At 42.2% G+C, this 13,459-nt stretch overlaps 1 protein-coding gene across 1 annotated transcript in view; it reads right to left on the reverse strand.

The window, feature by feature from the left end:
- Positions 1 to 2,728: 2,728 nt before the first annotated feature.
- TMTC4 (transmembrane O-mannosyltransferase targeting cadherins 4) overlaps positions 2,729 to 13,459 on the reverse strand; it is a 78,114-nt gene continuing 67,383 nt past the window's right edge. The window contains exons 15-18 of the mRNA XM_049867233.1: positions 12,848 to 12,962; positions 11,301 to 11,413; positions 5,289 to 5,358; positions 2,729 to 3,955 (exon numbers count right to left, since the gene is read on the reverse strand). Of these exons, the coding sequence (XP_049723190.1) occupies positions 3,807 to 3,955; positions 5,289 to 5,358; positions 11,301 to 11,413; positions 12,848 to 12,962 (447 nt within the window). The 3' untranslated portion in view covers positions 2,729 to 3,806. The remainder of the gene's footprint in view (positions 3,956 to 5,288; positions 5,359 to 11,300; positions 11,414 to 12,847; positions 12,963 to 13,459) is intronic.

The raw sequence follows: 13,459 nt of genomic DNA on the forward strand, positions 1-13,459 counted from the left end.
GTTAAGGGAGTTAATTCTGTAAGCAGGGATCCCAGATTTGTATATCTTGATTTGACAGTAAAGTTTTAGTATCAGTAGCAAAAAATGAATCCTGAAGGGCCTTTTTCAAGAAATGTCATCTCTTTACTCTCAAAAGACCAGTACAGTTTTAAAGAAATAACTTGATTAAAAAAAAAATCAACAAAGTGTACAGTGCATTATCTGCCAAACTAAACGCTATAGAAGCATAAATAGACAGCTTCTGTCCATAAGAGAGATATAAATTGTCACTGTTATTTTGGGACCATTTAAGAAATGTTTGAAACACAGTTTTTTGTTTTGATGCATCTCAACCACTGTAAATCTGAATTACAAATTTATAATTCTACACAGGTCTGCCCATGTTATGATTGAATTGTGTCCTCTCAAAATATGTTTTGTAAATCCTAACCTCTACGCCTGTGGTTATAGTCCCATTTGGGAATGAGCTTTCTGTTACACTAATGAGGCAGGATTAGTGTAGTGTGTATCTCAAGTCAATTTCTTTGGAAATATAAAAGAGGTTAAACAAGCAGAGGAGAGATGGGGGACAAGGGATGCCAAGCCACATGAAGATCATCCAGAAGGAGAAGCTCAAGACAGACAAGGATTTTCCTTCAGAGCTGACAGAGAAAGCAAGCCTTCCCCTAGAACCAGCATCCCGAATGTAAACTTGTAGCCTCTTTAACTGTGAGAAAATAAATTTGTTTGTAAAGCCACCCAATGTGGTATTTCTGCTAAAGCAGCATCAGATAACTAAGACAGAATTTGGTACCAGGAGTGGGCTATTACTCTAACAGATACCTAAAATGTGGATGCAGCTTTGGAATTGGGTAGCGGGTAGAGGCTGGAAGAGTTTTAGGGTAATAGTAAAGCCTAGATTGCCTTGAAGAGACTGTTGGTGGAATTATGGACATCAAAGACAATTCTGGCAAGGTCTCAGAAAGAAGTGGGGAGAGCCTTAGAGAAAGTTGCTACTGTGTTAGAGAATACATATGGCACCAGCAACAGAACGTTGCTAGAAATGTGGATGTTAAATGTGCATTTGGTGAGGCTTTACAAGAAAACCAACATGTGATTGGACAATGGAGGAAGGGTGATGCTTTTTATACAGTGGCAAAGAACTTGTCTGAATTATGTTCAAATGTTTGATGAAAGGTAGAACTTATTAAATGATAAAGTTGGATATTTGGCTGATGAACTTAGTTCTAAGCAAGATCTTAAAGGTGCCATGTGGTTTCAAGACGAAAGAAATGGACTTGAACAGTGCAAAATGAAAACAGAACTTAAAGATGTGGAAAATTCTGTTGTACAAACTAAGGATATGTGTCCTAGAATGTTCACCAAGGACATGGCTACATAATCTCTGTTAAAGAGATTAAACCTGTGACTGATGGATCTAACTAACTAACCCAACAGAAAACTAGTCAGTTTAGACTGAAGGGGAGAGAGAAAGTACAAAATGAAAGAACGCTATCTGCCTCTTGAAATTCCACAGGCAGAAAACAGGCCAAAGGAGCTACATTTTTTATCCTTCAAGAAAATGACCATCCCTGGAGCAGCTCAGAAATCAGTAGAACTGTTGGAAGGAACACAGGAAGCAGGGCCTTCTCGGTTTCAAAGGGTGGGGACAAAGCCTCCTGGATCTCAAAGGGAGGGAACACAGCCTCCTCGGTTTCAAAGAGTTGGAATCTTTGCCAACTTGGTTCTGGAGTGTAGGGCTGCTATTAAGGTGCGCCAGGGGAATGGAGCTGCCACCCAAAGCTGAAGGGGCAGGGTTACCATGTCAAAGGGGCAGAAAAGTGGGGCCTGTTGGGGCAGAGGGGGTGGAATCGCCACTCAGATGGACTGGGAGAATGGGGCTACCCAAAGTCAAGGGAGCAAAGTTGCCATCCCAGTGGGCCTGGGAGGCAGAGCTGAAGCCCAGGCTGAGGGGCCCCCACCCAGGATCCAGAGGGTGTGGCCAACACCCAGAGTCTGGAGGACAGGGCCATTGCTCAGATGGTCCCAAAGAACAGAGAATTATTTTCAAGCCTTGCAAGCTAATATAAATTGTTCTGTTGGGTTTTGGACTTGCTTGGTGCCCATTATCCTTTCTTTTCTTCCAATTTCTCCCATTTGTAAAGGAGATGTCTACCTTGTGCCTGTTCTACCACTGCACTTTGGAAACAGATAACTTGTAATCTAGATTTCACAGGCTCAGACGTGAAGAGGAATTTTGCCCCAGGGCGGAATATGCCTAAGGTCTCACCCACATTTGATTCAGATGATTCAGAAGATGCGATTTTGGACTTGGAGTTGGTTTAAGACTGAGGACAATATGACGGGGTGAATGTGTTTTGCATATGGGAAGGACCTGAATTCTGCGGGGGCCAAAGGATGGAATGTTATGGATTGAATTGTGTCCCACACCCCAAATACATGTTGTAAATCCTAAGCTCTAGATAACTAAGACAGCCCCTAAAAAAGGTAAGTGTAGAATTCACAAATTCACCTGAATTGGGTCTATTCACCCCTTTCTCTGAACTTGGATAACTCTATAGCGCAATTCTACTCATGATCCCTAAAACCAAATAGAAGGCACATATTAGAAAAGGTGAACTGGTCACTTCGATTTCATTTTAAGGGAAAGTAGGACACAAAGTTCGCTGACTTGAAAATCATCTATTAAGAAGGCAATCTGACATTTTCACACCAGTTTTGTGTAATAATTTTACTGCATAAGAAATTACAGAGATTGCATAAACCATTAGGTGAACAGCATCTATGGAAGGACAAAACAAAAAAACATGACTATCATGGTCCTAAGAAAATAATCCAATTCTTAAAAATACCACAAATTCCCCAAATGTGGCACCTTTTGAGAGGAATTTTACTTCTTGCATTTTGTGGATATATAATAATTTCTGCAGTCCCTTTAAGGAAAATGGAAAACTGGTTTACAGTTGAAAGCATTACAAAGCAACTCGCATGGAAGTGTAGCCCTTTTAATGCTGGATACAACAAACACTAAAACGTCAGGCAGCCTGCTTTTGCCTAAGGCAGGACTTGAATTTGCCATTGACAGCGACAGTTTATGTAGAACACTATATAATTTCCCATATACCGAGACTGCACAAGTTGGAGAAGCCAAAAAATATCGCAGGAGTCAACTTCTTCTAAAAGAGGAAAAAAGTACACAGATATTCTAGATGTTGAAATTTTCCCCCTTCATTCAATTATTTGCTCTGTGCAAAACCTCAAAATACAAATATTTCCTTACAAACGAAGCTCATAGTATGTTGTTTTAAAAAAGGAATTAGAACAAAATCTTAATTTATGCTTTCTGGTCATTAAATAAAAATTCTCATATACAGACACATTTGACATTCCTATAAATTGTCAAAGTCCGTTTGTCATTTCTGGGTTACAACAGAAGGTTAATAGTGCTGTCTATACTCAACAATGCTCACATCCCAAACGCAGGTTGAATTTTACTAAAAGCCGCTCAAGATAAAGTTCTTTTTCTTTTTAACTAAAAAAGGCTTCATTCTTGGAGTTTTAGAATTTACGCCTGAGTTGTCTGAAAAAACACAATTTCAATGCAAAAACCACATCAAGCATTCAAGAGTATATTGCTGGTGCTATAATCTTTTTGCGTGTGTTTTTTTTTCATAGAAAAAAAGACAATAAGGTAAGCAACAACATGTCTACACCTTTTAAATGGTTAAGTGTAACCAGGTAATATTATCGATGATATGGCTCATGCATGCACACGCACGAATTTTTAAAAAAAGAAGGAAAAAGGATCAGACGTCTTTTTTTTGCAATTGCTCTAGCTTTCTTCTTAGAAGACTGTAATTCTCCTTAGTTCCTGGTGCACTGGGGTCAAGTTGCAGAGAGATTTCATAGTGTTTTTTGGCCAAGTCTAGATGTCCCCAACGATGATAAAGCACAGCTGAAACAGCAAGGGATAAATTTTATTGGAAATGCTTCTGAATAACTTGCAGCATTCTTGATCACTTATACAAAGAAATATGACAGAACCTTTGCAAACAGTTTTCAAAAATCATTGTTTAAGAAAATATTGTTTGTACCACAGACTTTATTTATTGTAATCACACTCCCTGGTGACTGGCCTTTCTAACCAACGCCAGTTACTCCTGGGGTTCTTCAGATCACTAGATACGATACATCTGCCTGCGGTAAAGCTATTACATAAAGTCAAAAGAACTGTCCATTCCATTTCTCCACGCAGCCATGCAATTTTCTGGAAGTCCAACCAGGTATGGCTGGCCTGCAGACACCACTTAAAGCCCTGGCTACGTGAAAGTCCAGCATACTTATCTTAAATAAAGATTTCACTATACGTTTTGGAGCCCCAGTGGCGCAGCAGTTAAAAGTTTGGCTGCTAACCAAAAGGCCGGCAGTTCAAATCTACCAGCCACTCCTCGGAAACCCTATGAGTCGCAGTCAACTCAACGGCAACAGGTTTGGTTTTTTTTTTTTTTTTTTGGTTCTATACCTTTTGGCAAAGTAATCACTTGTTTGTTGCCAGCTGGAAATGAGGGCTCTAACCTCAAGACCTGGTCATAAAATGATGGTGAAAATAAATCTAATTTTTAGGAGTATAAGCCTCTGATTGCTACAATGCTTTTATCAGTAAGACTAACCTTCTACAAGGGCGAAACATCAACCGTTGATGCTGCATGGCTTGTGATGAGAGGTTACAGTGTCCACAAGGATCCCATTTGGTGAAAAATATTCACATGACTGAGGATTCTAAAATCAACATGCTCTGCTCTAAAAATCTTAAATATTAAGATGTGCAAATGGAAGAAAGGAATTCGAGGGAGTAATTCTAACTGCATCTTTAGCTAAAGCCCACGAGAAGATAAGAGAGCAGAGAAGGTCCACTCTGGAAGAAGGAGGGGAGAGAGGTAAGCAAGACCTCAAACTCACAAAGTACTTTTCAGCTTAACAGTCTAGGACCCTTCACACAGTAAGTGAAACTCCTAGTTTTAATCAAAAGAAGGTGGGCAATTGAGTGAGGAATTTTGGGATTGTTCTAGTTATGCAACAATATTTGTAAATATGACTATATTTAGCTACCTTTTTATTGTGATATATATATTTTTAAATGTATTTTCAAAGGAGATTATAGAATACAATACGGGCTAGATTTTGGAAAACAAAAAACCACTCTCCAAACATTGACTTTACAGGAATGCATGAGTTTCCTTAAAATTACATAGAACTTCAGTATGATTAAAAATGAAAAGTTTCCTTACCCAAATTACCATGGTAACTTGCAGTGTTTGGATTAGCTTTAATTGCCTTGAGGAATAAAGCTTCAGACTCCTAAAAAGCAGAATACATAAAAAATATTGCATATGATACAACATGGTTCAGCTTTGTGGCCTACGGTTTTCAAACTTTCAACGTTCTCATTTGTACTTTATTCTTCCCTCAGAGTCCCTTGGTGGCACAAAGGGCTACACACTCAACTACTAGCTGAAAGGTTGGCAGTTGGAACCCACCCAGTGGCATCTCTGAAGAGAGGCCTGGTGACCTGCTTATAAAAGGTCACAGCCTTGAAAGCCTTATGGAGCACAGTTCTACTATGACACACGGGGGGTCACCATGAGTCAGAACTGACTGGATGGCAACTAGTTTAGTTTTATTCTTCTCCCAGAAACACGCAAGAGGCCCAGCAGGACCCTGCACTGTTGAGAAGAGGCCCCAAAGGGCCAGGAGGGAGGCAGGTGACAGGACAAAGGTGACAAAGGGCAGTAATAAGCAGACAACGGCCAACAGAAAGCAACAGCGACACCAGAGAGGGTGAATATGCTAAGAGCTCTACCATCTGCTTCCCTGAAATGGCTGAAATTCTGAAACTTGAAGCAAGTAACTCTTGAGGTCAGCACTGGTGGTCAGTGGGGGAAGGCCCGCCTTCCGTGGGGGCAACCTGGGTGCAACTCCTTGTGTGCAGCCACCACCTGTCAGTGCAGGCTTGTGTGTTGCTATGATGCTGAACAGGTTTTGCAGAACTTTCAGATCTAGGAAGAAAGGCCTGGCAATCTACTTCTGAAAACCAGCCACTGGTAACTCTGTGGACCACAGTGGTCCAATCTGCAGCCAATCATGGGGACGACACAGGACCTGGCAGGGTTTTGATCTGTTCTACAAGGGGTCATTACGAGTTGAGGGCCGACTTGACAGCAGCCAACAACAACAAAGCAAGTCGTGTAGTTAGGGCACAGTGAAGGATGAGGGAAGGTCAAAAGGACAGGAGAGGGCTGGGTTGTTGGGGACATCCGTGAAAGCATCATTTTCACTGAGCATCAGTGAATTCATTTCCGGGACTTTCAAGAGAGGAGCTGGGGGCCTATTTAACCTCCCCAAGAACCCACGACACCCTCAGCAAACCAGGAGCAGCCCATTCACCGGGAAAGAATGAGCAGAAAGAATGAGGGAGAAATGGCCACCTGTCACCTACGCTGTCACAGCACTGTATATAACCACAGCCAACTTCCCCTGCTGGATGTGAACTGATTCTCGTATGGACTGGCATTCCCACCAAATAGTACTCACTTCCCATCAGGCCACTAAGAAGCTGGGCAAAGTGTTCTCTTACCCGATCTTCACTGAGCTCTTGCTAGCTGGATCGCCCCTCTCCACCAAAACACGGAGAAATAAAGATGCCTAAACTGTTCTGGAAACCCTGGTGGCGTAGTGGTTAAGTGCTATGGCTGTTAACCAAAAGGTCGGCAGTTTGAATCCACCAGGCGCTCCTTGGAAACCGTACTGGACAGTTCTACTCTGTCCTATAGGGTTACTATGCGTCGGAATCAACTCGACAGTAATGGGTTTCATGGTTTTTTTTTTTTTTTATTGTTGCTGTTTTCACCTGTTCTCAGAGACACACGGGCAGTGACCCACTTCCTCTACAGTCATACTCAGATACCTTTTAATCAGAGTCTTAGTTTCCTAGAACTGCTGTATCATAAATATCACAAGCGGGTGGCTGTAAAGAAGACATTTATTTTCTCACAGTACAGGAGACTAGAGGTCTGAATTCAGGGCACTGGCTGTAGGGGAAGGAGCTCTCTCTGTCGGCCCTGGTGGAAGATCTTTGTCGCAGCTTCGGTAACCCCAGCGTTCCTCAGAGCCTTAGCAATCCTCACAGGTGCTTGTCTTCCCCAGTTTGTGCTGGCTTGTCTCTGTGCCTAATCTGTTTTTTTTTTTTAATTTTTATTGTGCTTTAAGTGAAAGTTTACAAATCAAGTCAGTCTCTCATACAAAAACTTATATACACCTTCCTATATACTCCTTTTTTTTTTTTTTTATATACTCCTAGTTGCTCTCCCCCTAATGAGACAACACACTCCTCTCTAACCTATATTTCCGTGTCCATTTAGCCAGCTTCTGTCCCCGTGGGCCTTCACATCTCCCCTCCAGACAGGAGATGCCAACATAGTCTCATGTGTCTACTTGATCCAAGAAGCTCACTCTTCAGTAGTATCATTTTCTATCCCATAGTCCAGTCCAATCCCAGTCTGAAGAGTTAGCTTTGGGAATGGTTCCTGTCTTGGGCTAACAGAAGGTCTGGGGACCATGACCTCTGGGGTCCTTCTAGTCTCAGTCAGACCATTAAGTCTGGTCTTTTTATGAGAATTTGAGGTCTGCATCCCACTGTTCTGCTCCTTCGGGGATTCTCTGTTGTATGCCCTGTCATGGCAGTCATCGGTTGTAGCCAGGCACCATCTAGTTCTTTGGTCTCAGGCTGATGTAGTCTCTGATTTGTGTGGCCGTTTCTGTCTCTTGGGCTTGTTGTAATTGGTCTCAACACACATGGAGCAAAGGAGAACGAAGAACACCAAAGGTAATCTGCTCTTTTTAGACCTCAAAAGTGATAGGGTTCGAGACACACCCTACACTGATACAGCCTCATTGACCTGTTTTAGTTAGCAGCCGAGCTCTTAACCACTGCACCACCAGGGCTCTGGAGACTGAGAAACTGCTCTCTAAATATCAACTGTTCTTAAACCATAGGGCCAGTGGAAATATGGAGAGAGAAATCAGCACGAGGGTGACATTTTAAGCACTGAAAACATTCCTTTTGTGTTTTTTGCTCCACCACATTAACCCCAGTGGAAAATTAAATGGCAAAGTATTATAAATTCTAATACGATTTAATGATCCTTAGGGTTTCATTTAATGATCACTAAACTAAAATTATTATTTTATATCTATTTACCATATTATCATTGTAAATTACGTTCTTGTGCATTTTCTCATATCACCCAGGCAGGGAGGTGGGGGAAGGTCATCTCGGTTTTAGGGATGAATAAATTGAGGCCTGAGGTGGTTAAGTGACTGCTGCTATGAAAAAAGGGCTGCTGGGGGCAGGGGGAGGGGAGGAAGATGTCCCATAATTACACAGTATAATGAGAACGAGGAGCCCTGGTGATGCAGTGGCTAAATGCTTGGCTGCTAACCAAAAAGTTGGTGGTTCGAACCTTCCTCAGTAGAAAGGTGTGTCAATCTGCTCCCATAAAGATTTCAGCCTAGGAAACCCTATGGGGCAGTTCTACACTGTCCTGTAGGGTCACTATGAGTTGGAATCAACTCCACAGCACACAACCACCACCTAACAAGAACACTCACTCTGCACCACAAAGTCTCAAAACAGATTCTAGAAGTCTGTTTTCAGAGCTGAACGTGAGATGCATTCAATCATTTCACAGCTACTAATTTGGCACTATTGGAGCCCCGGGGTGCAGTGGTTAAGAGCTCAGCTGCAGACCAAAAGGTTGGCATTTCAAATCCACCAAGCTGCTCCTTGGAAACCCTATGGGGCAGTTCTACTCTGTCCTATAGGGTTGTTATGAGTCAGAATTGACTTGATGGCAACAGGTTTAGTTTTGGGGTTAACTTGGCACTTAATGAATATCCATCAGCATTGGGACAGCAATGGAGATAGAAAAATAGGGCTTCAGACTGACTGAGCCCTGCCCTCAAGAATGCTACAGTTTACCAACCATTAGCTATTTACCATTAACTTATCAATAGCTAAAGTTAAACAAACAACAAAAAACGCTAACATTAGTATGAAACTGTAAGTGACTAGGTAAAAAGTGAGTTGTACAGACAGCAGACACCTGTCACTGGCTGGATGATTACCGAGCTGGAGGGTCCGTTCATCCTGCCCCTACGATACACCATCATAGTGCCCCCCATTAAAACAGACTCCTCTGCAGACCATCCCACCAAGCACTCATTTCACCTTATTCTGAAACAAACTGCACTAGCAAAGTAACTGATCAATAGCTATAGATATCATTTGAGCATTATTAAAAAAGAAAAAAAGTTGTTAAAAATTCCAAATCCTCAATTGAAAAAATATATTAAATTAGTGCTCAGTGACACGAGGAGTCACATCAAGTTCCCTCTTCTCGGTGGCTCTTCTAGAGGACGTAGTAAGTTTGCTAATTTCAGTTTCCATTTCTGCTTCCTTATCTGAGGTGGTGCCCTGGCCTAGGCAATTAGGATGTACAATGTGTAGAGAAGTGGGGAACTGATCTCTCCATTCTGTTTTATGGAGTGCTTTCTACTTTATCTGGAAAAAAAGAATGCGAACTAGAACCCAAATGAATCCCGGGTTCTGCCACTTTAATAGGAATTCCAGTTTACAGACAGTGGATTGATAGAAAAATCAGCACAGTGACTATATAAGCTGCACTTTGAAGAAGGCGCACTGTAGTCGCGTCGCTGGAGGAGAACTGACACTCCGTCCGAGCCTAGGCCGACACAGACGGCTGGACAGGTCCTCGGAAGGAAACTCAGATATCTCACCTCCTTCTCTGTCTTCCAGGAGGAGAGCCACAGAAAACAAAACTCAGCCTCTCAACAAGCCATCTCTGGAGCAAAATCCAGAAATGGTAAAATGTCTAGCGAAGCTATTCTACCCCCTGGCACTCAAAAATGAGAGAAATGCATCAAATATCTTATTTTTGTCACAGAAAATTATACTGATAGACATCTCCTGAATAAAACAAGAGAAGCAAAAAGCACTGGACAAATACTAATTAAGCACTAGCTTTAGGCCTAATGTTTTGTCAGTAGCCTCAGGATCAAAAGAAGATAACCATCCCTGATTCTTACATAACATATTTCTTTCAGGAAACAGCTAAGGCACTGCGTTTAAAAGCATGTTTTCTGTAATACCGGTGTCTTGATATCCAGGATGTTAAAAATACCTAGGATATTAAAAGTGCACATTCTTTGCCTTACTCAACCCGCTGAGACACTGTCTCTAGTTGGGTGCAGGGAATCTGTATTTTTAGTGGGGAGGTTGTCTATGTTTTAACAAGCTCCCTTGGTGACTCTCATATATAAAATTAAAGTTTGAGAATCACTGATATCAGAAACACTAAGTCCCCTTCGACATACAGGAGGTGTCCATAGAGAGTGCCAATGGTTAGGCACTTAGCCACTAACCGACAAGTTGGCAGTTCGAAACCACCCAGAGAAGCCTCAGGAGACAGGCCTGGTGATCTACTTCCGAAAAATCAGCCCCTGAGGACCCTATGGAGCACAGTTCTCCTCTGACACACGTGGGGCCTCCGTGACTCAACAGACACTGTGTATGTGCTTTAATACATAGGGAGTTATGCACCTTCTGATTCATGATCTACCCCTGACAAATCCTAGGAGCCCAACTGAAGAACAGCTAGAGTATCTCACTGTTTTCCTTGGTCAGAAACCTCTAAGACTTCACATATTACCTATAACTTACTCTAGATGAAAAACTTCAAAGCATAAGAGCCAACCATGCATAGGCTGACTTATTTTCTTTCTGTAGAAAACACCACTGACAAACCCAGAGCTCCAGCCCAGCCACAACGAACAGAGTCAAGCACCCGTGCCAGGCCGAGGGCTGGCTGTCTACCACGGTGAGCACCGCCCTTGAAGTCATCCTCCTCCACTAGCCGCGTACGAAAAATGAGGCCGACTGCTCAGCAGCTCTCTTCTTTTCACTGCCCTTCCCTTGAGCTTCTCTGCCCCTCCCCATGTTTGAGTGACGTTGGGAAATTTGGATGAGAAAGGACACTGAATTTGAACCTGCAAACCTGTCTTCTGGGGAACTTGTCCAGGAAGCAAACTGACCCAGCCATTCTTGGTATACTGCTACTACCGTTCTGGTCTAATTCTGAATTTAACTGGGCAGAACTAACATTTATGGCTTCTGTCAGATGCTGGCATTAGTTGTACGAAATAACGGACTACAGCTTACACACCTTGTATTTCTGGGATTTCCCCAGCACGTTTGCCAACGAGAACATAAGAGAGTGATCGTTAGGTATTAATTCCAGCGCCTCTCTTCCAACTGCCTCAGCTTGGGCTAAATTACCTGTGAGGAAAAGGTAGAAAAATAAAAAAATGTGTTAACATTTTAGTTTCTCTCTACGATTAAAGCAAACCCATTGCCATTGAGTCGATTCCGACCCATATGATTATGATAAACCACCTAAGGAAACCAATGTGCAATGTGTAATACACACACACACACACTCCCTCTCACATGCACACACATACATGATCGTATCAGTGGCAAAAGCACTGCAGTTCAGCACAATTCTGATATACAAACGGCTTTTGATTAAATTCTGTAAAAGGATATAAAACAGTTTTTATTTTCCCCAAGATATCACTTATACCCAAACTGGAGAAAACAAGTCTGCAAATAGAGAGGATCACAGTAACACTTTAATAACTGAATATTTCTTGTATTGAAGTACAAATTCTATATTTTTATTAGAAATAAGTGTATATCCATTCCCCACACTGCTCCAAAGGCTTAACCAAACCAAGCCTGTTGCTTTCGACTCACAGCGACCCTACAGGACAAAGCAGAATTGCCCCACAGGGTTTCCAAGGAGTGGCTGGTGGATTGAACTGCCGACCTTTTGGTCGGCAGCCGAGTTCTTAACCACTGCACCACCAGGGCTCCCTCCAATGGCTTAAATTACCAGCTTTAAGTTCTGACAAATTAAAAATATCATTTCTTAAAGGATGTCTGGACTTTTAGGACGAGGGGAGAGGAGTAACTCCTAACTGGGCTAAGAAATGTTTCTGGGTGGCGCAAATGGTTAAGTGCTCAACTAGTAACTGAAAGGTTGGTGGTTCGAACTCACCCAGAGGAGCCTTGGAAGAAAGGCCTGACAAACTGCTTCTGAAAGGTCACAGCCTTGAAAACCCTATACAGCACAGTTCTACTGTGCAACACATGGGGTCGTCTCAGCCAAAATTGACTGGATGGCAACCGGTTTGGTTGGTTTATAGGCTAAGATACTAGAAAACCAAGTCCATTAGCAAAGCACCTAAAATCAGAATGCGTGGCTCTAAGTATCGACTGCAGGGTGTTTCCTTTGAGCACAGTCCATGAACTTTATCGAGCATCTTGCAAGATCCATTTCATAAGCCCAGAAGCCATCTGTGCTTAGTTCTGGGTACCTTCCAGCATTCCAGATGATGGGGATTGCCAGATAACAGGCTTCAGAAGAATGAGGCATTATTGTACATCTTCCCCAAAACTTAACACCAATTCTAAGTGAAGTGTCATCTTTCCAAACACATTCCAACATGTGAAAGGAAACTCCATGTTCTAGAAGAAAATACATTTTTGTAATACAAAATATTTAACCTTATTTTTTTCTTTTTTAAAACTTTAACACAAACAGGGGATGGGGGGTAGGGAAGCACAGTGATCTACCCTTCCTAATTTTTCAGTGACAGTGTGCTACGGAACGACGTCCTCGGATGTATTTAATTCACCTTTCTATACCTGTATTATCAAGGAGTATAATCATGTTGTTCCAAGCCAGACTGTGCCCTGGTTTCAGCACGGTGGCGTTTCTCCACGCGTTCAAGGCATCCATGTGGCGGTTGAGGTCGGCATACTGGAAGGAAAGCACAGACATCCCCACACAGAATCAGTACTCCAGGTTTTCTACCTCCCCGCCCCCCAAGACATTATGACCAAAAACAAAATTCACACAAAAAACTTGTATTTACTGAGCTTCTAATTTCTTTTTTTTTTTTTTTAATTATTTTATTGTGGTAAAAAGAAAAGACTCTCCCCTAGGGTTTCCAAGGAGCAGCTGGTGGATTTGAACTGCCAACCTTTTGGCTAGCAGCTGTAGCTCTTAACCATGGTGCCACCAGGGCTCTTCATATAGCTAGATCGATGAAAATATTTGCCAATTCAACATTTTTTACATGTACAATTCAGTGACACTGATTACATTCACCATGTGGAGCAAACATCACCACTACCTCTTTCCAGATTATTCCACCACCATTAACAGAAGCTCAGTGCCTCCTAAGCCATGACTTTCCCTTTCCACCTTCCTCCCAACCTTGGTAATCACTAATAAACTTTGGCTTCTATACAGCT

Source organism: Elephas maximus, chromosome 23 (genome assembly GCF_024166365.1).
Source record: "Elephas maximus indicus isolate mEleMax1 chromosome 23, mEleMax1 primary haplotype, whole genome shotgun sequence".
Classification (NCBI taxonomy): domain Eukaryota; kingdom Metazoa; phylum Chordata; class Mammalia; order Proboscidea; family Elephantidae; genus Elephas; species Elephas maximus.